This window comes from Phaenicophaeus curvirostris, chromosome 18 (genome assembly GCF_032191515.1).
Source record: "Phaenicophaeus curvirostris isolate KB17595 chromosome 18, BPBGC_Pcur_1.0, whole genome shotgun sequence".
Taxonomy (NCBI): Eukaryota; Metazoa; Chordata; class Aves; order Cuculiformes; family Cuculidae; genus Phaenicophaeus; species Phaenicophaeus curvirostris.
This window is the reverse complement of record NC_091409.1, coordinates 13,685,626-13,711,357: the sequence shown is the minus strand read 5'-3', so window position 1 is coordinate 13,711,357 and position 25,732 is coordinate 13,685,626. Positions and strand designations below refer to the sequence as shown.

At 48.7% G+C, this 25,732-nt stretch overlaps 1 protein-coding gene across 4 annotated transcripts in view; it reads right to left on the bottom strand.

Moving 5' to 3' along the window:
- Nucleotides 1-24,524, bottom strand: part of CBFA2T2 (CBFA2/RUNX1 partner transcriptional co-repressor 2) — a 71,271-nt gene extending 46,747 nt beyond the window's left edge. For 2 of the 4 annotated variants that reach the window (XM_069871755.1, XM_069871756.1), the window contains exon 1: nucleotides 24,458-24,518. In XM_069871755.1, the coding sequence (XP_069727856.1) occupies nucleotides 24,458-24,485 (28 nt within the window). In that variant the 5' untranslated portion in view covers nucleotides 24,486-24,518. Of the gene's footprint in view, nucleotides 1-10,682; nucleotides 10,860-24,457 lie in introns of all 4 variants that reach the window. The other 2 variants (XM_069871759.1, XM_069871760.1) reach the window with 2 other exon arrangements.
- Nucleotides 24,525-25,732: the final 1,208 nt, after the last annotated feature.

Sequence of the window (25,732 nt, the reverse complement as noted above, 5' to 3'; positions counted from 1 at the left end):
ATGTAAATCCGAAATGTTTTATCGGGGAGTGAACTCAAGCCGGGATCTCACAGCAGCAAAGGAGACTGAAAGTACAAACCCTTGGGACACAACTATATTTTATCATTTTTCCCCTCCCATTAATACACTGACAAGGCAGCTCCGACACCTACAAACCTCCCTGGTCCTGCTGAATAGCTGCTCCCCAATGTGCAGGCGTGAACAACAGATATTAACTGGGGGCCCCTGACTAATCCCATCAGCCCAGCACCATTCACTGCCAGCCGGGTGCTGGGGAAACATGGATTTACACAACAGCATCCCCTTACCACGCAGACGGGGTGTCCCTGGGCTGTCCCTCGCTGCCTGTGGCACTGCCCCAGAGGAGGGGCAACCACCCCCCAGGTGCCCCAAACCATCCTCCTCTGTGTCAGCTCCATCCCAGCTCCCATAGAACGACGAGGAGAAGCGATGGTTGCATTACGCTGGCAGATCACGTGCAGGCACAGTTTAAGATCTCAGGAAAGATTCTACACTCCAGTCCATATTTCTCTGTGCTGAGCGGCTTCAGGTCTCAATACAATCCTTCCCAAATCTCTCCAGGCAACACCACCTCTCCCTCCAGCTCCTCCAGACCTACACACCTTGGCCAGGACAGCAAACTAAACGCCTGCTAAGCGATGCTGGTTTTCCAAAAGCCCAGAAATCACACCAGCAGAATTGTCCATAGTTGGTGTAAGCACGACAGGATATTTACTCACTCACAGACAGCAAAATGCTTCTTTTTATGGAATTTCCAACACTTTGGTAGGTTACTGCTATCTGCTAAGCCATGCCCATAAACCTTCTACAAGTACTGCCCCCGGCATCCCATCTGACCCTTCACCCCCAGCTTCTCCACCTCTTACTCCTAATTAGTTTAAGGTACCTCTGCTTCCCTTTGGGAGGGGAAAAGGCTGTAAAGGGAGAGAAAAAAAAAAAAAGTGCTTTAAAGGAAGTATTAAATAGACCTCTGTGAGCAGGCATGGTTTGCATTCATGAAGACAGGGGGCACGTTTTCCTTCCACAGAGGGAGGGCAGGCAGGATGATGGGTGAGAACTGGGGGGAGGCATTTGGGAAGGAGATGTTGGGCTGTCGTAGGAGCACACAAAGATGCTGCAGTCGTGGCTGGGGAGAACATCCTTCCGAGCACGGCAGCCTGGCTGCAGGCAAAGGGAGCACAGATTTACAGCCACCCTGCCACCTCTAAGCCTCAGCAAAAAGCAGGGATTTCACATGCTTTGGTTAATAAAAAAGAAGGAATTGCAATCCAGTGTCAGCACAGAGATACCTGAAGCAGCCTGCAAAGTGATGCTCAGGCAGCAAAGTGGGTTGGGAACCAGCAGAATCATAGAATCACCAGGTTGGAAAAGACCCACCGGATCATCAAGTCCAACCATTCCTATCAAACACTAAACCATGTCCCTCAGCACCTCATCCACCCGTGCCTTAAACCCCTCCAGGGAAGGTGACTCAACCCCCTCCCTGGGCAGCCTCTGCCAGTGCCCAATGACCCTTTCTGTGAAAAATTTCTTCCTAATGTTCAGCCTAAACCTCTGGAGAAGCTTGAGGCCATTCCCTCTCGTCCTGTCCCCTGTCACTTGGGAGAAGAGCCCAGCTCCCTCCTCTCCACAACCTCCTTTCAGGTAGTTGTAGAGAGCAATGAGGTTTCCCTTCAGCGTCCTCTTCTCCACCAGTGCCTCCCAGCACCTTCTTCTTCCTGCCCCAGTCCCCGCTGCTGGCAAGGCACATCAAGAAAACATTTAATTTCAGAAAGTTCAGCTGGCTGGGGCTTCTGACACTTTTGATGAAGGTTGCGTAAAATACTGACACTCTCAATATTTCATAAGCTGAGATGGAAAAATCATCTCTACATTATACAGACAATGAAGGGCGACAAAAACCAAGCACCACCAGAATTAATAAAGTTATTTTCCAATGGATTTGCATCTCATGCTTTGCTCCCTGGCAGCTCACACTGTGAGGTCCTCAACAGGAGCCCTGTCCCAACAACAGTGGCTCTCATGTGGATCTTCTGATGTCTTATAAGGAGCAAGCCCAGGCTGCAGCTTTGCCCCCAGTGGAGAAGGCACCAGGCAGATGGATGCAGCTCATCCATGCCTAAGGCATTAAACACTTAGCATCAGATACCACTGTTCCCTGTCCTGACTCCACCAAACCAGCCTGAAACTGGCCAGCAAATTGAAAAGCTGACCTTGGTCCGAGCACAAAAGCAGCATGGGATGCTGTAAGACAAAGAAGATGCTCAAGAGATGCAGCCTGGGAGCTGCAAGGTCTCTGGGTCAAAACCATCTGAGAAAGCCCTCTTGGAATGCACATGGGATGGCCTGGGGTAGAAATAGGTTAACTAGCACTAGATGTTCCCCCACCTTCTCTTTTATTCATACTTTAACTCAAAGACATCAACAGCTTGTGTATTTCACAGGATATAAAGAAAAGCTGTCCCAACTATGACAACAGGATTTAGTGATTGATTGGGATAGTTGGACTCGATGATCCAGTGGGTCTTTTCCAACCTGGTGATTCTATGATTCTATAACCCCCTGTGGCCCCATGGCCAAACAGGTTTTGTTGCTATTTTCGCAACCTAAAGCACGCTGAAACATCATAAACTTAGTCCACTCCAAATATTTCAAGTACAGCTACAATGATTTGACTTCATAAACCTCTACAAAAAGGTACAGCCTTTTCCATAGTGCCCACAGGCTAACTTCTCCCAAAACCCCAGCATCCTCAGGACAGACGTCCCCACTCCTGGCTGGGGTTGAGGCAGGAATATGCAAGGTCTCATGGCTCATCTGTAGAGTAAGAAAGATGCAGATGATGTTTTGGGGGTCTCACGGCTTAAAAAAACCTAAAGGTGGGGACACCTGGGTGCCCTGAGTAGAAGCAGTTGCAAAGCCTCCTTTAAACGACACATGGATTGTATCCAAAACATGACCCACATCCCTAAGCTCACCCACATCACGACTCCATCACCAAGCTCGCTACTGGCAGAGGCAGGTCTGCAGAGCCACAGACAAACGCCACCACCAGCTGGTTTCTCCAGCAGAAACTCCTGTTACCGCAAAGCGAGCCCTGCCCTGCTCAGCCACCGCCTTTACAAGTAGAGCCAAGGGAGCAGAGGCATCGCAATACTAGAAGACATAGGGAAACATTATCTACTGCACCTGTATAAGACCAAAAGGCCAGCCTGCTCCCCAGATAGGTTTTAAAGAAGATTTTGTAGCCCAGACATCACCACCCCAGTGGAAGGAAGGAGTGCAGGCAGCACGGGGAAAGCTGCTTTCCCTGGCTAGCTGCATTAATCTGCATTTGCTTTCTTCTCATGGGAATGTTCCATGGAAAGAACGATGCAAACAAAGTTTGAACACTGGGAGCTATTGATACCTGCTGCTAAGTGTGGTTTCTGAGGAAAGCGAGGAAATCTGAAGAATTTTTCCAGTTTCCAGAGGAATTTTTATGCCTATCATAGCCCATTGCCACACAGACCCGAACTACATCTGATTTCTCTTCCATTCCACCCATATTTCACGATGTGCAGTGGCTATATTTTTTTGCCTGCTGATTTCTTACCTCGGAAAGAAGTTTCTCTGGTATTCACAGCAACCCTGGAAAGCCTTTGCCTTTTTTATGTTGACCACTTTCCATCCAATAGTAAATCCAAACGCACCACGGCAGCCAAAGCTATTTATCAGGCTAAGTGGAAACCGTAAATTCATGCTAACTGGAATCTGATGGAAACCAATTGGGATCCTCCTCCTCCTCCAGGCTCAGGTCTGGCAGGGAAGTCAAACATTTTATTGCCTTCTTTCTGCCTGCCTTACCAGTCAGCGGAGGCAAGAAGGGACTATTTGAAATGCTGCTGGTGGGGCTGCATGGGAGGCTCGTGGACTTGAGTTCAGGCTTTGCAGACAGAGCCATGCACACCCCACACCCTCAAACTGGGGCTGGACCTCTCCATTCCCAGAAAATTTATCACTTTTAACAAACATCCTCTTTTCAATACATCCATTATTTAAATGAGCACATGGCAGATGACCTTAACAAGCTTAATTTGTCAAGTAAATCTCATCAGATTGCCTCCTTCAGGAGGGAACATGAGCAGTGTTTGGCTTTTGTGCCATTTCAATACTGTCCAGAGAGAGGGAAAAAAACTGTATTAAAAGTTGGCCTGAACTGAGGTGGCAGAACTTAGATCAGACATTACAAAAAAAAAACCCCCAAAACCCACCCAAAACCCAGTGGGAGCAACGATGCAACAAGGAATTAAGCACAACCCAAAGAAATGACTGAAACTTTACTCCTGGCCATTGACTTAGGCCTGTGGGAGGGAGGCACCTAAGCAAAAGTGAACTTGTTCCTGCTATGCGACTGCATATGTAAAGAAAAAGCACCCAGTAACTGACGCCCCATCCAAAAAATCCCCCCCCAGAACCAACACACCAATTCCTAATTCTAATGCCCTTGCTCTGATTAGAAATCCAAGCCTCTGTAGCCGTCATGGGTATTTAAACCAAACACAGAAATATGGAAAAAATGAGTAATCCTATTTGGAGAGAGCAAAGCCCAGCCTGCTGAGGATTAAGTCCAGTCCAACAGCTCTGCAGCTTCACAATATTTTCCAGATCGATAGCAGCTCCCTTCGATTACAGAGGTTTGTTAGAATACAGACATCCAGCCTCCTCCAATTGTAATTCTGGTAGCTTTCACCTTCAATTGCCCAAAGCCCCAGGTGGGGGATGAGGAGAATTTCTGGTTTCAGAAGCTGTGCTGACAGAGCTCTCTGCTGCAGCCGAGCTGGGCACCACCCAGCAAACCCAGCTACCTGCCTAGAGCTGAATTTTTCACCCAAGTCCTTAGAGGAACAGCCCCTGTAGCACGTGTTTATGTTGCAGATGAGCTTTGGAGATGATGGCTTTGAGAGCTGTGTCCTGGGTCAGACACCCCACTCGGGAAGTCTGGGCTCTGGGTGCTCCTCACCCCTTCCCCACTAGAAGATCTTTAATAAGTAAGAAACTTACTTATTGCCAGAAAGGGCAGCGTTTATAACCAAAAATATGAACAATAAAATGTAGGTGACATATCCCAAGCCCCTTCTTACAACAAGGTCATTGCACTACAGATCGCTTCCTGCGTCTCCCTCCCCTGGTGACTTCTTTCCCACAGGCTGTGGCTTTTCTCCCCTGACAACAGCTTTTCTCTATCTTGAGCTCCTTTAACAAAATCCTTTCTCCCCTTCCTGCTGCGCTTCCCTCCCCTCCAGCCCCTAGGCTGGTGCTGTTGGGGCACTGGTCCTTGCCTGGCCCTTCAGAGGAGATGTTTGCTCCCCATCGCATCGCTGAGCCGAGCCATCAGGCAAGCACCAAAGGAGGTTTATTTTCCTGATAATTGGTTATCACTAACCTGGTAACCTTCATTTAAAACAAACAATCCAAACCGCAGCCTGCCTTTAAGAGGCTAAAAATAATAATAAAAAAAAAAAATCAAGCCCCTCTTGTTTTCATTTTACCAAGAAAAAACTCTAGTTGAGGATTTTAAGCGGTATCATCCGAGTTTGTTGACTTTGCAGGAAGGAGAGGGGCTCCCTCTCTTTCCACCTTCCCAAACAACAATTATGTTTTAAACAGGGGTTGGGGGGGCAGTATATTTATTTTTGGGGTTTATTTTTTAAACATAATTTTTTTTTTCTTTGCTGACTCCATCCCTGCTGTTAGTTGGCCCTTTGGGCCTAACTAACGGTGGATTTGGGGGAAGACAGAGGGAAAAAAAAGGAACAACCCAGCACAGCCCTTTGCGTCTGGCCCGGCATTCCAGCTCTCCGCTCCCGGCTCCACCAAGTCTGATTTAGTAGCACTGCTGGGAGCTATTAGTTTACGAAAGAACCAGTACGCCCACCCAAGCACAGACGACTGCGAGAGGCTCCTCTTACACCGCTGCCATGTGCCTTTCATTCGGCCCCGGAGAAGTTGGAAAGGTTGCGGTTTCGCTTAGGGAGGGAAGCCAAGGAGAAACCAGCACGCAGCGAGCGAGGAGAGCACAGAGGTCAGGCTGGGAAGGGCTGGATTTCATCCACACCCCAGTGCCACTGCATGAGAAAGTATTAATTAATGGGATGCTTATTAAGAGAGTTCAGCCTCCACCCAGGTCTTCCTCCAGTCTCGTGGGTTGCTCCTCATTTCCATGTCCTGTAACCACTCCTCCTTCCTTTCTATATCATTTTTCCCTTCCCACTATCATCTTTTTAATATGGGGGTTTTTTTTGCCTTTTTTCTGCTTTCCTGCTCCATTCTCAGCTTCCACCATCTCCCAGCCCCTTGCCTGCCTTCATGCCATCCCCAACAGCATGGAGAAGCCCCAGCATCATAAAATCATTGAATCATCAGGTTGGAAAAGACCTCCAGGAACATCAAGTCCAACCATTCCTATCAAACACTAAACCATGTCCCTTAGCACCTCGTCCACCGTCCCTTAAACCCCTCCAGGGAAGGTGACTCAACCCCCTCCATGGGCAGCCTCTGCCAGTGCCCAATGACCCTTTCGGGGAAAAATTTTTTCTTGATGTTCAGCCTGAACCTCCCCGGCGGAGCTTGAGGCCATTCCCTCTCATCCTGTCCCCTGTCACTTGGGAGAAGAGCCCAGCTCCCTCCTCTCCACAACCTCCTTTCAGGTAGTTGGAGAGAGCAATGAGGTCTCCCCTCAGCCTCCTCTTCTCCAGGCTAAACGCCCCCAGCTCTCTCAGCTCATAAGAGTTGTTCTCCAATTCCCTCACCAGCTTTGTTGCTCTTCTCTGGACACGCTCCAACAGCTGATGCTGAAGATCAGCATGGTAGTTCCCAACCACCATAAGCCCTGCTGAGCTCAGCCACCTACTCCCTATCCAGATACAGAAGCCTTGCTAGCCTCCAAAAACCAGCCAGCACAGAGAACCAGGGGGCTGTTCTCCATGTGCTGCCTCGAGGTGCTGAGGGACATGGTTTAGTGATTGATAGGAATGGTTGGACTCGATGATCCAGTGGGTCTTTTCCAACCTAGTCATTCTATGATTCTACGATTCTTCTCCAGTGAGCTGTGGGCATGCTTGTCCTGGTGTCAGGAGAAGGACGGTAAAGCACACAGCTTGCTGGTCCAAGTTCCACGTGAGACCAACATTAGAAGGCAGAGAAGTGTAGAACTAGAAAACCCAACCTAGCGTGGGTTGTGTCCTACCAGACCCTCCTTGCAGAGGCAGAAATGACAGCAAGATTAAGTGAATATGGGTGGTAAAATGCAAAGCTTTCTAACAGCTGCCAGAATTTGAAGATTTCTTTATCCAAAAAGGCCTGATTTGGATGCAGGACAGAGTTAACTCCCCAAAACTGCAGATTAATTCTGCGGTGGAAGATTGCAAAGGTGAAAACAAACAATGAAGCTTCATTTTAGAGTCTTTAGGGTTTTGAGATTCTCCAAGTGGCTTCTATCACGATTGAACTCATACTTGGGTGCCTACAGGAAAGGGGGAAAAATAAATGGAATGATTCATTTCCCAATTTGCAGAGCAACCAGCAGGTTCCCTCCCGCGCCTCTGTGCTTCCACTGCCTCTGGGGCTCGAGGAGGACCAGGCGCAGTGAAGAAGGACCTGAGATTTTTATCACCTTCATCTTCTGGGGGAAGCAGAAGCTATTTGCAGATTTACAGCTCTCGTCAACAGGAAGTTCATGTTTACAAGTTTCCAGGAAGAAAAGGCAGCATTCCTATCCTATGTGATAACTCAGAGGAGATGCCGGCTCACGTGGGAGTTCTCAGATTGGGATGCTGAGCAGGAATGAGTTTTAGCCATATAAAACATCCAGACAAAAAAGATAAAGCTATGAAACAAAAATTGAAGGCCAGAAGGAAAGCAATAATTCAGCAGTTTGGTGGAAAATACACAGCAAGACAGCATAGCCATGTCTGGAAAAATACTTTTTTAGCATCTGGGATTCACACTTCAAAGAAACAGAAGAATTTTAAGAGAATGAAAAACTATAGTCAGGCGCTAAGATGAATTTTTTCCCTCTGATCCAAACCCCTTGTCATTCCCATCACACTGTCCCTCCCAGGGTCAGCAGCCAAGCTCAACCCACAGTCATAGAATCATTGAAGTTGGAAAAGACCTCTAAGCTCATCCAGTCCAACTGTGAGCCCAACCCCACTGTGCCTACTAAATCATGTCCCAAAGTGCCACATGGTTTTTGAACCCCACCAGGAATGGGGACTCCACCACTTCCCTGGGCGCTCATTTCCAGTGCTTCACCACTCTGTCAGAAAACAAATTTTTCCTCATGTCCAATCCAAACCTCCCCTGGCGCAACTTCAGGCCATTTCCTCTCATCGTATCACTTCTTACTTGGGAGAAGAGACCAGCATCCATCTTGCTACAACCTTCTTTCCACGAGCTGCAGAGAGCGATGAGGTCTCCCCTCAGCCTCCTCTTCTCCAGCCTAAACATCCCCAGAGCCCTCCACTGCTGCCCACAACCACTGGGCTCCAGGCTCTTCAACTTCATTGCTCTGCCACACGAGGTTGTCCCCTTCCTCTCATGGAACCATCACGGTGTCTGGTGGTGCAGCTGAATCCATGAAGATCTGCCAGGATCCACTTTCCTCTCCAAGCTCACCTTCAGATCAAGTCCCCTCCTCCGCGCAGCCACCAGAGAGGTTCAGTCTGTGAAACCACCAGACACAAAGGCCTTAAGCCTGAAGCAGGGTCATGCCAGCAGCAGAGCAGATCTCAGGCCAAAGTGCCACCTCCAAGTGCTCCTGGAGGAGACACACAAAACACTAGCGTGCAGCAAGGTGCTCCAGCACCCTGTGCATCCCTCAGCAGTGCAGCCAAGTTCCACAGCAACTTCCCCATGCAAAAAAGCCACACTGTCCAAGCCAAACTTGGAATGCTAACCTTGAGCTGAGGACACCATTGCCTTCAGCAAAGAGAAGGCCTGGGCAGAGACACCCCCAGCCTGCAAAACTTGGACTTAAAATCTTCTCCTTCCGTATGGTTATTAAAAAAATCCATCAAACCAAACAAAAAACCCAACCCTCTTTCAAAACTTACACAAAAATCTTCTCCTTCCATATGGTTATTGAAAAAAAAAACAACAAACCAAACAAAAAACTTGACCCTCTTTCAAAACTCACACAAAACAATGCAACATCAGGACAACCAGCGCTCTACCAGAGCCATACACAAATCAGTAAATATTTAGTTAAGCCCTGTTGTACAGTTCAGTAAATACAATTGTGGAGTGCCTAGGGTGGTTTCTGATGTCCTAATCACACGCTGGTCCCAGGCAAAGCTTCTGTCTTGACAAATGGGCACTTTCCAACAGAAGAATGACTCAATCAGAAGTCTCTTCTGGAAGGAACTCATTGAACAAAACACAACAGGTATGGAAAATTAAGTCTCACAACTAAGAGAAACATATGAAGAAAACGAGGCTGACAAAGCACATGACCCACCCACCCTTAAGGGCTTCCAGGATTTAACACGCAAAAGCCAAAGTGGAGACCCAACCTTGCTGGAGGCACTACCATGTCTGTATCCAACACCTTCAGCTGTAGCTGCCCACAGCACAGATCTAGGGCAATCCACCTCACTCCAAGGAGCAAGAGAAGAGAAGACAATGATGGAATCATATAGTTTGGGTTGGAAGGAACCTTAAAGATCATCTAGTTCCAACCCCCCTGCCATGGGCAGGGAATCCCTTTAGATCAGGCCGTCCAAGGCTCCATCCAATCCAGCATTTAAGTTGTCTCCATGTCAGCCCAGCAGCACTAACAGAATTCCAATGGAGTCAGAGAGACAGGGAGGATAGAGTCATGCAAAGTTTCCCAGACTTATTTTTCCACCCTAAGTGCTCTGGAGGAAGCACACCGCTAACGAGGAGCTGCCTGCCCCCTGATATGAGCAGTTGATGTCCAGGTGACACCACCCCTACACAAGGGACAGGAGACACCAGATCTGTTATCATTTTCAGGCAGAAGAAAGGAGGACCCGTTCATGCTTTGTGCTCTCCTGGCAAACTCCCTGCACCAATGGAGTGAGCAGAGTGAGACCCCAGCACCCTGCTCTGCTTCGTGCACGCCCAGCACCCCTATCCCTGCTTCCACAGTCCTGGTGGGGAGTGTGGTGGAAAACCCTTGAGACCACACAAAGAGAAAGTTTTTCAGTAGGTTGGCAAGAGCATTGCATTAAAGGAGTCAAAGGTCCATGCACTGGACATAGACAACTGTCAGGAGCAAGAAGTCAAACGTCTATATGCTGAACTTAATGAACATGCACACAGGGGGAAAAGGAAGAGATCAAAAACTACCTTCAATCCAAACCTCAGATTTACTAAACCTGAAACTTCAACAGCTGCCAAAAATCTTGATTTTCTAAACCAGGAGTTATTAAAAAAAACCCTCAGGGTGAAAGAATAAGAAAGAAACAATTTAAAAAAAAAAAGACAACAAAAACCTGGAGTAGGAGAGGAGAAAGAGATTTTCATCAGCAAAGCTTCTTCAAAAGAGGATTGGATTTGACGGCACAGGGAGTTAAAAGGCAGCATTCTGAAATTACCCGGTTTGATAGGGCTGCGTTGTTACTGAGAAAAAGGGAAAAAACCCAGCTCGGGCATACCTTTAGTTCCTCTTCATTGCATTAATCCTACCCAGAGCTGCTGCTCAGGTGAAGCTGTGTTCATGCCGGCAATTCTGCTTCAGGGCACTCTGCCCAGGTGAAATACCAGGCTGTGGGGTTCCTCCTAACTTCTCCCAGCTGTGTTTTGCTGAGAGTCTGGAACATCTCCACCTGTTTCTGCAGATGGAGCAGCTGCAGTGAGTGGCAAACACCCAGGCTGCCGCAGCCCTGCCCACCTTGCAGAGGGATGAGAGCTACAGCACCTCCTGCCCTACTTAAGCCCCCATCTGTATTTCAACTAGAAATCATAGAATCATAGAATGGTTTGGGTTGGAAGGGGCCTTAAAGCCCATCCTGTTCCAACCCCCCTGTCAGGCGCAGGGACACCTCCCATGGGATCCCCAGTTGCTCAAAGCCCCATCCAACCAGGTCCTGAACACCTTCAGGGATGGGGCAGTCACCTCTTCTCTAGGAAATCTGGGCCAGGGCATCACAGGAAAATATTTCTTCCCAAGATCCATCTCAATCTCCACTCTTTCCACTGAAAACTGTTACCTCTTGTCCTCTCCCTGCAGTCCCTGATCAAGAGCCCTTTGTCTGCTTTCCTGGAGCCCCTTTCAGCACTGGAAGCTGCTCTAAGGTCACCTCAGAGCCTTCTCTTCTCCAGGCTGAACACCCCCACCTCTCTCAGCCTGTGCTCCTAAGGGAGGTGCTTCAGCCGTTGGGTGATCTTCACGGCCTCCTCTGGACTTGCTCCAACAGATCTATGTCCTTCCTGTGCTGAGGACTCTAGAACTGAATGCAGGACTTCAGGTGAGGTCTCACTAGAGTAGAGACCTCACCTGCCGTGATTATGGTTAATAACATGAAACGGTGCACACTGAGCTTAGCACGACTCATTTACATACATTTAATGACCATGGCCAGTTTTCCCCTCACCAGCCATCAAAACCACCTTGCACTGGAGTGGAAGGTCTAAGCCACAGAGACACCACCTGTCCTTCTCATGGTTGTAGACACCACGGATGCCCCAACAATCAAACACTTGTAATCAGTTGTACCTCTCACACAACCCAGGTCTGTAGGTGGGAGTCAGCCCTGCCCAGATGGCTGGGAGCATAGCACACTGCAGCTCCTCCAGCATCCTCGCAGATTACATGTTCCTGGCAGCCAGGCTTGCAGGACGCTCTGCTTGGCACAGGGGAAGGCAGAACCACGTGTGCTGCTCAACTGTGACCCGAGGCTCCAAGCTACAGCCTGAGTACTTTAAATTTTACTTCTCTGCAGTGACAAATGATGACAAATTCATATCCTCAAGGGAATGTCATTATGAGCAGAGCCTGAGAAGTAATAAAACCATTTTTCTGAGCAATTTTTACAGCAGCCATTTCAAATAACACCTCTCTTCAAGTTAATACTGCAGTCTGAGCAGGCTTCCAGTCCAAGAGTTCATTCTTCTTCTTGGAGACCTCTTATAACTAAACAGCAGTGTGATATATCTACCTGGTTAGCAGTGCTGCTTCAGCTTTTCTTTTTCACCATTTTCCTGCAAGTCCTCATTCAGTGATGGCAATATATATGTTAGGAACACAAGAATATGCAACTATGCAGCTACAGACTGTAGAGACAGCCAGTGCACTTAAAGAAACCCCAGAATAAACCACTTTTCACCAGGCTCCAAATGTCTGGACACGAGACCATCAGTGAAAGAAGCTATCAGTTACTCAGCAGTGATTTTTAGATGAAGTGAACCTAATTCAGAATCGTAGTCATACGGGAAAAAAAATCCATGTGATATTATCAGCTTTTGGAAGAAATGAGATAATTTGAGGGCAAAAATTAGATCTTGCAAGGACAAACTGGCAGGAATTAGTTCAAGAAAGCTTGCAGGGTCAGCTTGTATTGACTATAGAAGATCCTTGTGCAAATTAAAAAGCATTCCTGGCTCCTTGTTTTGGCATATAGAAAAGCTCCATGTTCACCCCCTAAGGTCCACACCAATGCCAGAGGCTGTTTAACACCAGGAGGACCCTCCAAGATGGCATGTTCAGATGGTAGGAAGTAGAGCTGGAGGTGCAGCCCACTAAAATTCTTCCATGTGTTCAAGAGTTGTCTCCAATCAACCCAACATTTGTAAATGCTCCTCTTGGGTCCTGTTTCCAAACACAATGTGTCTCCCGGGTGCTCAGCCTCCCACTTGCCTCAGCCGCTTCACAGCACAGGCAGAAGTTCACCATGAAAAAGGAGCGTGGCTGTCTCCTTGACCCATGCAGAACAGCTCATCCCAGAGGGATAATCCTACTTTAATGAGGAAACAATAGGACCTTTGATAAAGCATATAAATTTTATAAAAGCCCCACTAAAACATTCCTCAGTCTCAGGACTGGTGGATGGACGTCTAAAATGAATTTTGCATGTGCCTGTCTCAAGCTGTGTAACAGAATGCGAGGAGGGAGAGCAGACTTCTCTTTCTTGTTTGCAAGGCACCGTAAAATCTGTAACAGCGCTGGAGGGAAACTTCCCATGCCTACCGACATCTGCGTGCCACCCCTTCAACAAAACGACTCATCCTCTGCCTGCTGGAGCAGCCAGAAGATACCACAGTCTCCAGCTCATCCAATTCCACCTCTCCAACTCATGGCTCACCTCCTGCCTGCCAAAAATGGAACCAGCAGGGGTACAGCCAGCATGTCCCCATGGAAGTGGACCAAATCCACCAGCTGATTTCACATAGAGCGACAAACAGCAGTGAGACAGCAGGAACTCTGTCAAAGCCAACCTGGGCTGCAGTTGAACTGGTGGCCTCCAAGCAGGAACTTTGTCAAAGCCAACCTGGGCTGCAGTTAAGCTGGTGGCCTCCAAGCTGAACCTTCAAGCCTGTGCAATACTGAGAAGCGGTGCCAGGCTTTGCATTACAAAAAACCCATCAGATTTGAAAACAATTCCTCACTATGACTTAGATGTAAAAATCCACTTTATGCTTGAATCCTCAGCACTTGTTGTCTGACCTCATGAGACCTTGCTCCAACACCAGAGCAGAACCCAATGAACTGACATTTCAACACCCTCTTCTACCCTCAAAGATAAACACCCAACTGCTGAGAAAAAACAGTGATGCTCTGACCTGACACAACCAGTCGTGTTGAGGGATAATTCCTGCACTGTATCAGTGACTGGAATTACCAGAGCTTTGCCAACAGCTTAATGAGATGGAAACTCACGCTCCCACTGCCAGAATTTGTTTGTCAGGGTATAAACTCTTTGGATAACCCGAATATTTTGCTTCTGTGTTATAAAACAGGTGCGAAGAGGTGCATCTCCATTCATGGAGCCACCGCTCAGGCAAGCACAGCCATTTGGATGATACCGTTGGTGGCGGATTTCAATTGGCTTCTCCTCACCCTGGTTGGTCCTGCTGATCTACAGACTCACCCCACGTTGGAGAAGCAGAGTCAGCAGAGAGAAGGCTACTGCATGTGGTCACCTGAACAAGCCCACGAGTGCCATTGATTCTCATCCCGTCTGCCCAGAGTCCACCTATGGCGGGACCAGCTCCACGTGGTGCAGTCAGGTTCTCCAGGGCTTCCTGAGCCATGTGCCACCACCAAAAGCACCAGTAGGACAGCAAAGGTGCAGTGCTGGTGTGAAGTGAGGCAATCCTTTCTGACACACAGCAAGGGAAAGTAGTGATCCCGTGGCAATCAAACTATTTTGCATGGTACCTGTGAGACCAGGCAAGACTTCTTGGTCTCTGATGGTTTACTCAACTGACCACACACCATCAGAAAAGTCACCAGCACTGAGGGAGGATCAAGGAGACATGGTAAACAATATTGAGGCGTAGGGACTAAGTCTACAAATGTTATTTTTGCAAGCATACTTTACTATAAAAATAAAACAAATTTCATTCAATTAACTTTATATCTAACTTAGCTTTCTTAATTAGAGGTACAGGGCTCAAGGGAAATCGCTGTAATTATTAAATGGGAAATAAACCCGATGAACACAGCAGCTGCAGTGACTGAAGGCTTAACATTTAAATAAAACTGGTAGCAGGCAAATCAAGAAACATCTAAAAATCACCTGCCTCGTTTGTGTGCTCTGATGGTTGATTATCCATTCATGTACACAAAGAAGTTTTATTTTTCCTCTTGCTAAAATCAATACCACGCAGGGGAAAGCCAAGGCTTGTTCAATGGGGCGAGTATATCCAAGCAGAAAAAGGATGGACAAGTGCCTGCGAATATTTTAGGTGTGCAAAACAAGTCCAAGGCCAAGCGGGTGCTGTGAGATATGGGCAGCAGGGGTGGAAATGCTAAAATCAAAGTGGGTGCACGTCTCCTCTGCTGTTCCCTTTGCAAGATCCTCATCCACAGGCTTCCCCAAAGAGGAGTACTCGCTGCAGTCCAAGCTTCTCCCTTTAGAAGATTCCATCAAATGAACTTCTAGGTGCTCAGCATACCTCACTACAGAGCGCAGACCTCACCTTCGCAGGGAAAATCATCCTCTGGGGGAAAAAAGGCACTGACCAGTGTACCACCATGTGGAACCACGTATGTCACAGCAAAGGAACAGTAGTAAATGGATGCAGACAATCCATCACAGATTTGTGCGATGCTGATCTGCAGTCCCTGATATCATGAACAAGCCACTGCTGGCATCTCTGAATTCCCACCCCTCCTTTCCATCTGCACCTTTACAGGTGAGGGGTGGCTCGGCTGGGGAAATGGGTGCATGGATGACAGCAGAAACCAGGTACAGGATTGTTCCTGCCTCTGCACTTCACCTCACAGCCCTGAATGGTTTCACCTCCATGAAGGTCCCGGGTATGCTCTCTCACATCTGCTAAACTCTTTTCCTTTGTGGTTGCCATAAATTTGCTGTATTTTTTTCTCCTAGAAACCATCCTCCTGATTGCTGCCTTTTCTCTCTACTTCTAGGCAGGTCTGGCAAAAAAAATCTGGTCCTGGGAAGTGGATGACTCTGTGATGAGGGCATCAAGTTTAATATAACTTCCATCTATGAAGGAGAAGGAATAAGAGAGTAGAGAATGCACTGGTACACTCTCTCAAGTACGTGCACAGGCTCAAACAGGCTGACACAAAGGATCTCAAGCTGCGCTTGAAGGTTTTTCAGTGCTGCCTGACCTGCAATGGTTTAGGAGCAGGAATGCATCTCTGAAGGAATGTTCCTGAAGACGACAGAGTTTCTCAGCACAACATAAAGTACAATCTGTATCGTTACTCACCACGGGAAGGTGATCCATTAGCATCTGCAGCGCGAAGAGGGAAGCAAACAGCAGAAGGAAAGCAAAGCGCTAGAAAGAATTTCTGGCTGGAATTTGCTGCTTTAAATCCTTGCACGAACATGGGCTGTGGGCTGCAGAATGCCAGGCTTGCAGCGCAAAAGCAAAATGGGCACAAGGCTCCCATCCAACTAGGATTTAATGGCAGAGAAGATAGATCCGCTCATTGAGAAAAAACCCAATTGTTGATTTCTATTTTGTCTGGTGATGGAGCGCAGTATTCCTCCTTCCTTCCTGCCAACAGTGGTGGAAGTACGATGTACTTTAAAGTAATTATGGGCGCTCATCCCAGAAATGGCTGTATTTCAAACGAAACAGGAGATGCACAAGCAGGGAGCAGCTCCCTTAACCTGCCTCCAGACCTCAGGATAAAAAGATGCTCTGTGAAACAAACCATCGCAGTTTGCTCTAACTACCTGCCCATTTTGTCTCCCTTTTGCTCTAACTACCTGCCCATTTTGTCTCCCTTTTGCCTGCTAACCGTGCTGTGGCCAGAAGGTTGAGGGAGGAGATTCTCCCCCTCTAATCCTCTCTTGTGAGCCTCTGACTGGAGTTCTGTGACCAGTTCTGGAATCCCCAACATAACAGGGATATGGAACTGTTGGAACAGGTTCCAGAGGAGCACTTCCCATATGAGGACAGGCTGAGAGAGTTGGGGTTGTTTAGCCTGGAGAAGAGAAGGCTGAAGGGAGACCTTAGAGCAGCTTCCAGTGCTGAAAGGAAGAAAAGCTGGGGAGGGACTTTTTACAAGGGGAGGTAGTGATAGGATGAGGAGGAATGGCTTTAAATTGGAAGGGGGAAGATTTAGACTAGAAATTAGGAAGAAATTCTTGACAATGAGGGGACCCTGGTTGCCCAGAGCAGTGGTGGCTGCCCCATCCCTGGAGGTGTTCCAGGCCAGGTTGGATGGGGCTTGGGGCAACCCGATCCAGTGGGAGGTGTCCCTGCCCATGGCAGAGGATGGGAACTGGATGGGCTTTAAGGTCCATTCCAACCCAAACCATTCTGCAATTCTAGTCTATGAACCCTGCTAGCACCTCCACGCGATGGCTGGCAAATCCAGAACAGCCCCAGCACAGCAGGAGCTGCCTTCCAACAAAGATGCTTAGCTTGATCCTGTTTTTTTTCTGTTGAACTGATGTCTCTCTGACTCTGAAAAAAATCTGGCTGTGCCAACCCCATACCACCCTAAATACACAGTTTTGCAGTACGCCTGGAAGCATTAACTATTCTGATTATCGGTAAAACAGCCACAATTATCCAAATAAAACTATTACTATATTGGGCCTTTGATCATAAATAGAACTTAATGGATTTTATTACATCCCAGAAAGCAAGAGCTACAGAAGGAAAAGTATTGCTAAGAGGGCATTGCTGCTACCTATCAATTTCTCCTAAACACTCAGCACTTAAGAAATACCCAAAGAATCACACTGCTCCCACGGCGTAGCTATTTCAAATTCCCCTCCGAGCTCTTCCCTTTCAGCCAACTCGCATGCTACATTTCAGCAGCTGAAAATTAAAGGGTCACAATATTGAGCCTTCAGGTATCAAGTTCACAATGGAAATAGCAGCTGACACAGAAAGGGCACCGCTGAGCACGACAGTAATAATTCTGTTGCCTCGGAGCTGGAAGAGGCTCCCTTATACAAAGTTTGTTATTTAACTCAGCAAGAAATGAAAGAAAATGCCACAGCCATGGATTTATTCTTTACACAGCCTCTTTCAAGTTATACTCCAAAACTGGCACAATGCTAGCAGAGTGTGGCTTTAACTCGGGCTGCAGCATCCTCTGTACTCCAAATAATTCCCTTTTCAAGCGTCCCCGAACTCAGTATCAACGACAAGCTAAATAAGGGCTGCTTGTCCTCCATGCCCATGCAAGCTCTTCTGCTGGAGCCCAACCCCCAGAAACCTTCACTATGAGGACAGGCTGAGAGTTGGGGTTGTTCAGCCTGGAGAAGAGAAGGCTCCGAGGAGACCTTAGAGCAGCTTCCAGCACTGAAAGAAGCTGCAGGAAAGCTGGGAAGGGGCTTTTTAGTATGGGAGGTAGTGACAGGATGAGGGGGGATGGCTTTAAATTGGAAGGGGGAAGATTTAGATTACATAATAGGAAGAAATTCTTGATGATGAGAGTGGGGAGGCCCTGGCCCAGGTTGCCCAGAGCAGTGGTGGCTGCCCCAACCCTGGAGGTGTTCCAGGCCAGGTTGGGGCTTGGAGCAACTGGATCCAGTGGGAGGTGTCCCTGCCCAGCTGGAACTGGATGGGCTTTCAAGTCCCTTCCATTCCACGATTCTATCATTCACAAGCGCCAAAGCCAGACAGATGCCCAGGATCCAACAGCGAGCAACGACACATCCGGGATGCTCAACAGCACCAACCTCCTGGAGAAGGGCAGGAACAAGGAGAGCTTCTGTGGGGCCACGGGAAGCCAGCCAGATTTGCCTGCTTCCCTTTTGCCTCTCCTCACATCATCCAGGAAAAGCCAACTTGCCACCTCCGGGGACTCCCCACCTGGCCCCGCTCTGTGGTGACAAGTCTCCCAAACAGATGCATCGATTCTCTTGAGAACCTCCCACGTCTTATCTCACTGGCAGATCCCAAACCTCGATAGCCAAGTCCAGCTAAAACCACTTTAAGCTCTTTTAGGCAACTATTCCTGAAAGCATTTTGCTTGGGGAGGGAGGGAGGCAGAAGGGCAGCCCCACCACAGAGTCTCTCCCTTCCCCATCCTGCTGGGGTGGGTACGGATAAGCGCATCCCGCATCCCGCTCCGGTGCTGCTGTAAACAGGATCTGGCACAGGAATGGATGTACAGTTCACAAAGATCTCTTGCTTGAAGCAAATTTGCCTCTCAACACATGGCCAAACTCTCACGCAATAAATTAACTATTTGGCAGCCACCAACCCAGCGCTGGAGCCAAACCAATTAGGATTTAATGTGATCCCAATTTCCTATTTCTGAGACGGGGGCTGGGGAAGGGGGGAGGGAAGGGGGAAGAGGAAGGAGGGAGAGCGATGTAAATCCCCTCCTGGCTTATAAATCCTTGCCAATCATCCTAGATAAACCTGTCACCCACAGCCCTAAATTTGTATTTGCACTCGCGTGCTCCGAGGGACGCTGTGGGAAAAGGCGCATTGGGCGCAGCCAGCCTGACTCCTGACATGTGTTTTCCATACTTGGGAAATTCAATCATTTAAAAAATATTTACCAAGCTTTGTCTTTAATTAGAAAAACATGACGACGGATAAGGCGAGTTATTGTTTCTAAGCTAGAAATGTCAGAGATGCTGATGATGTCAGAAGATAAACCCCACTGCTGACCCACAGAACACGAATGTTTCAAAGGGTTTTTTTTAATCTCTCCTCAAAGTTCAGCACTTTACGGTCACAATTCATCAGTGGCTTCTTGGGCCTCACCAAATCTAATCAGGGAGGAGGAGGAGGGAAGGCTCCTGCCACAGATAGGGTGTTTTCATGCAAAAGAGCTGCACAGCAGGGGGAGGAAGATGGGAGCCTGTTTGACTTCTTTGTTTGAACATCCTGACAACAGTACCTCCCCTCCACCCGCAGTTACCTACCACCACCTAAGATAAGCAAACTAATCTCATCTGCACCTGGAAATGCCCCAGGCTGAAATATCCCCATCCTTTAAAAAGGTGTTAAATTAAGTTTCTGCTTACCCAAGACCCAGGGAAGTGCTTGCTCCCAAGAATACAGCCATGGAATATTGCATCCCACAATGCTCATGTAAGACAAGCAAGTTGACCGTGCTCCAAGCAGATGACCAGGAGTGCCTGCCTGCTCAGGACCATACAGATGTAGCCCACACTCCAGCCCCAGTTCCATCTGCCTTTGGTCAAGGCCCTCCAGCCAGATGCAAGGAGACTCGGCAGGCAGGATGCACAATTTAGAAGAAGAAAGCAAATATTTGTTGACTAACACACAAAGGACAGTCAGGATGTAGTGAGTTATTGGCTAAGTTTGTGCACTCCCCACTCCTGATAAGGCGCCTCTCTGGAACAGCTCTCCAGCTCTGCCACCAGCCCAGTTCCACTAGTGCCAGCAACTGCTCAACCCTCACCAGACCAGCTTACTCCCACCTACACCAACCGCACACAGCCTCCCTGCTCTCTTTCCTTCAGGATTTTATATCTTCTTCTCCTCCTCCTCTTGCCTCCTGTCAGAAAGGGTGTGATAAATTGCATACAAAAGCCGGGTGGAGCATCCCAGGTGACATCTTTGGAGGAACCTGCTGCCACAGCAACTAGGTGCAGTATTAGGAAGTGAAAGATCAACTCCCAAGAGGTCACAAGGATTAAAAAATATGGATTTATTTAGATCAGGGAGAAGCTAGTATTGATGCTAGCAAACTGATGTGTCTATCATGTCTCCCAGAGAAAAGCAGCAGTAATTCTGCAAGCGTTCACAAAGTATTTGCCCAATTATTTTATGGCATCCACAGAAAAAAATGGCTCAAACTGTCCTTTCCTTTCAAAACCATGTAATGCAAGAATTCCATAACAGTGCAAAAAGCTTCACCTATGGACACAAAGTCAAGACTACAGCACGCCATTTATCTTCTGAAAATACCCTTGCAACCCAAGGGGGAGGGCCATTATCAACTACTATCTTACATACCAACATAAATCTACACTGGAGACAATCCCCGCCTGAAAAGTCTGATCCTTTAAATTATACTAAGACTGCAAGACACATCTTCGAGGAAAACATGCAGATTTTGACCTCAAAGTCCAATCACCAGATAAGTTACTGCCTATAGAAGCTAGCACTTTTCTCTTTAGAAGAACATTAAATGGAATGAAGGACATTTCAGCTGAGCTCTAAGGTCAGGGTTGAATAATCTGGAGTGCACAAACACAGCCAAAACAACATCCAGCAGCACCTTCGTAGCTGAACCAAATGTGGGTGTGCAGACAGGTGGGATGTCAAGGAGGGATGGGAAGGTGACAGGGACACAGGAGAAGTTTTCTGCCTCAGCCACGGGCAGGACAGGTGCCTTCAGGAAGGTGGCTTTCAGTCTGGAAGAGCTCCAGGGAATTCGCCTGCCTGGGTGGAGGCTCTCCTTCTGGGACCTTCTGCATCAGAGTGGGAGAAACGGATTCACTTCTCACCTCTATGTGTTTTACAGCCACCTCCTCCTCCTCCAGTCAAGGAGTTTACCTCTGATTCTTGCCAGCAAAAGGGAAACCTGAGCAGTCCTTCTCCCCACTCCAGTGGTTTACGGCAATGTCTCGAGGTAGCTGCAAAACCCTTGCAGCTCAGCCGATGGAAACCATACTCAGCTCACTAGTCCAGTCCTGCTTTTAAGAGTTAACTACATGAGCTCTACTTGAAGTACATGCTCTTTGCTACCCTCAGAGAAGCTGCAAACGAAAAAACCTCTCTTTTCTCTGACTGCTCGAAAAAGTCGGTGCATTTCCCTCTCCCAAATGCTGTTGCACGGGAACAGCAACACCTTAAGCTGTTTACTTTACAGCATATGAAAATCAAGACTAAGTCTCTGAAAGATTCTTCCCATGGGAAATACCAAAGTAAGAAAGGCATGTTCATGAGACCCAGTATGTGCCTTCAATTCATATAGAACATCCCAGAGTTTCAAAGCAGTCCCAAATTTCTCCTTTCTTTCTGGATCATTGGGTTCACAGAGAACCACTTCTCTGTAATATACACCCAAAGAAATGAAGCAACCTCCTGGCATTGCCAGTAACTGCATTTTTAATACAGCATAAATCACCAGGCTGATAACCAAGGCAATGCATATCATTTGTGTGTATAAAAATTATGAGTCTACAGCTGATCATTCCCTTTCTCAAGCCCAAAGGTAAAATCCAACAATGTTCTTGGGTAGATGCTAGGTCCAGGAATGAAGCGATGCCTTGCGCCAGCGTGCAGGCTCTTCAATGACTGGCACTAACAGGACATAATTACCTGCTCTACCCATAGAGCTGCTGAAGGCTGTAATGCGTGTGTGTTTATCCTTAAAAAGCAGCTGTATGGATCGCTGAGGTTATTGTTAGCAGTTCACCAATGGATGCGGAGCCACGGGCGTATTAAAACTTCATAAGAAACGATGCTTTTGCTGCCACTGAGTTCCCCAAAGCACCCCAGGTACTAGTCACCCTCCTTTGACAGGAGCTATGGCCTTGAGGTACCTGCTGGAATAAGGTCAGTGCAGTCAATTCCTGATCCCGGTCCTGCCAGCAGGACCCAGATGAAAAGCCCTACTCTCAGACATGGCTTAATAATGCAGAGCTGAGGACATTTATGCACATCCCAGTCCCAAACCAGAAAAGCATTCAAACAACTTGCCCAAGGTTGCAGAAAGGGCCACAGCTGAGATGGGAGCTGGTTTCACATATCCACCCAGAAGCTATGGCTTTAGGCACAAGATTGCCCTCTCCTTTAGCTTCAATTATTTCTGAGCAGGATTTCAAAGGCCTGTCTCTCCTCTCAGCACTCAGTCTAAGAGAAACAGGGAATTTGACCAGTCCCTGCATAAACTTCTGAGCTGCACCGTGAGCAGACACACTGAGTGGGATATGTTTCATCTAATTCCTTGTTGCCAAAGCCTGAGCCAGCTATCCCAGACTGTCCTTGCAGTCAATGAAAAAGCCCAGGCACCTCCAGTGCCTAATCCATCTCATTCAGAGAGTCCAAGACTGCTGGGATGAATCACCCTCAGAAGCGCCTGTTCCTCCACTCTGACTGTAAAGTGAGCTTGGAGGGAGGAGTTCAGGCACAGAGGGCTGACTTCTGGACAGCGAGGTTAAAGCAGAAATCTCATCCAGGCTCCATGAGGTCTTTTCCCCAAAGCTGACAAAAGGAAGAGCCCCCCTGGCAGCCCATCAGTCAGGTACCAAGGCTCCGCACACCCACGTGGGTGTTAACATGACTTGCTCGCCGCTGTGCCCTCCTCCCACCATAGTTTCCACATTAGCATAGGCGTCTATCTTTACATTGCTTCACTATGAGCAATCACACTGCATTTTAAAATTCCCTCATGTCCTCTGAACTTTGGGATGCGCTTTGAACCAATTTTTTCCATTGACTGATCTATGAGTTATCAAAAGAGTTGCCTTGAAGCTGTCATCCAGCCCAGGTGTAAATAGCCCATCCAGGTGGTCAGCATGGACATCCATTACGCACAGATATTGTGGTTCCCCTAGCCTGGATGTCCATCAGCCATGGCCATCGTGGCTCCCTCAGCCTGGACATCCGTTACCCACGGACATTGTGGCTCCCTCAGCCTGGACATCTGCTACCCATGGACATCAGAGTGCCCTTGGGCACCACGCTCCTCAGCCCAAGAGAGAAGCACTGATGAGAAAAATGACCAGGATGTTAATATGTGAAGAGGCACAGGCTAACAACCATCTACTCTGCTCCTGGGCAGCAGAAACATTCTTCCCTGCTCTCCAGCTGACCTCATGACTTTCAGAGAAATTGCAACTCTTCCAGAAACAAACCTCCTGCTTGGAGAAATTAATGAAAACAAAGCTTCCACTTAATCACCTTCTCAACCACCCTGTGGCAGAGGATGCTGCAACAGAGGGAATTCACGTACGGCACGGTACGGCACACTCACTACCCATCTGAGCATATGTTTTGGGTCTGGATGCTGCTGATCCCACTGGCTGCTCCCAGCTTGTGATGGGATGATGGGGGATGCGGGCAGCAGCTCTGCTGCTTCCCACCCATCCTGTGCTGGGACATGAACCCCAACCAGCCTGGGGATAATGGATGAACCCAGTGGGGCTGCTCTGGGCGAGTTCCGCAGATAACAGCCTCCAGTTCTATAAGGGGGCTACAGGAAAGCTGGGAAGGGATGAGGATATGATGGAATGAGTCCAGACAAGGCCATAAAGATGATCCGAGGGCTGGAGCATCTCCTATCTGAGGATAAACTGAGAGTTGGGCTTGTTCAGCCTGGAGAAGAGAAGGCTGTGGGGAGAGCTTAGAGACTGAAAGGGGCTCCAGGAAAGCTGGGAAGGGGCTCTGGTGCAGGGATAGGACCAGGGGAACGGTTTTAGGCTGAAAAGGGGGAGATTAGGTGAGATCTTAGGAAGAAATATTTTCCTATGAGGGTGGGGAGACACTGGCAAGGGTCACACAGGGAAGTTGTGTTCCAGACCAGTTTGGATGAGGCTTGGAACGACTGGATCCAGTGGGAGGTGTCCCTGCTTATGGCTCAGCGGGTGGAACTGGACTGGCTTTAAGGTCCTTTCCAACCTAAAACATTCCACGATTCTATCGCGGTTCCCCAGGCCGCTCCTGGCTGCGGGAAACCCTCCCCCGACCCGTATTTTGTGGAGGTTTATGCCCCGGGGCACAAACTCCAGGGCTCCCCCCGCTCCAGGCCCTTCGCCCCGGCGCCGCGTGGATCCCCCCCCACCCCCACCCCTGCATCTCCTCCCCATCATCTCCTCGCCCCACGAAGGTTTCTCACCCTGGCAGCCGCCCGGGATCCCCACCATGGTCCTCGGAGCCTCCTCCCACCGCCCCAGCGCCGTGACGACAACGGGGGAGCGGCCTGCGGGGCCCGCCCTGAGGGGTGGGGACGGGGGTGGGTGATGGGGAGAGCCGGTGGGGTGTGTGTGGGGATCAGGCTGAGACTAATTGGGGTTCATGGCCTCCCAAAGCGTCTCATCGTCCCACACTGCGCTGAAATCTCCATCCTAACACTTGGGTTACGATGCTGGAGGACCGGGGGCTGGGATGCGGACGGAGTCCGCATCCCAGCCCCCGGTCCTCCAGTATCGTAACCCAAGTGTTTCATATCTTAGAATCACGGAATGATTTGGCTTCCAAGGGACCTCAAAGCCCACCCAGTTCCACCCATGGACAAGGACGCCTCCCAGTTGGTTGCTCCAAGGCCCAACCAGCCTGGCCTGGAACACCTCCAGGGATGGGGCAGCCACAGCTTCCCTGGGCAACCTGTTCCGGGGCCTCCCCATCCTCATCGTCAAGGATTTCTTCCTAATGTCTAATCCAAATCTTCCCCCTTCCAATTTAAAGCCATTCCCCCTTGTCCTATCACTCCTTCCCTCTGTAAAAAGTCCCTCCTCATCTTTCAGTATTTGAAGATGCTCTAAGGTCTCCCCGCAGCCTTCTCTTCTCCAGGCTGAACAACCCCAACTCTCTCAGTTTGTCCTCGGATAGGAGATGCTCCAGCCCTCGGATCATCTTTATGGCCTTTTCTGGACTCGCTCCATCATATCCTCATCCCTTCCCAGCTTTCCTGTAGAATCATAGGATCATAGAATAACCAGGTTGGAAGAGACCCACCGAATCATCAAGTCCAACCATTCCTATCAAACACTAAACCATGCCCCTTAGCACCTCGTCCACCCGTCCCTTAAACACCTTTAGGGAAGGTGACTCAACCCCCTCCCTGGGCAGCCTGTTCCAGTTCCCAATGACCCTTTCTGTGAAGAATTTTTTCCTAATGTCCAGCCTAAACCTCCCTGGCGGAGCTTGAGGCCATTCCCTCTTGTCCTGTCCACTGTCACTTGGGAGAAGAGCCCAGCTCCCTCCTCTCTACAACCTCCTTTCAGGTAGTTGGAGAGAGCAGTGAGGTCTCCCCTCAGCCTCCTCTTCTCCAGGCTAAACACCCCCAGCTCTCTCAGACGTTCCTGGTAAGGCCTGTTCTCCAGCCCCCTCACCAGCTTTGTTGCTCTTCTCTGGACTCGCTCCAGAGCCTCAACATCCTTCTTGTGGTGAG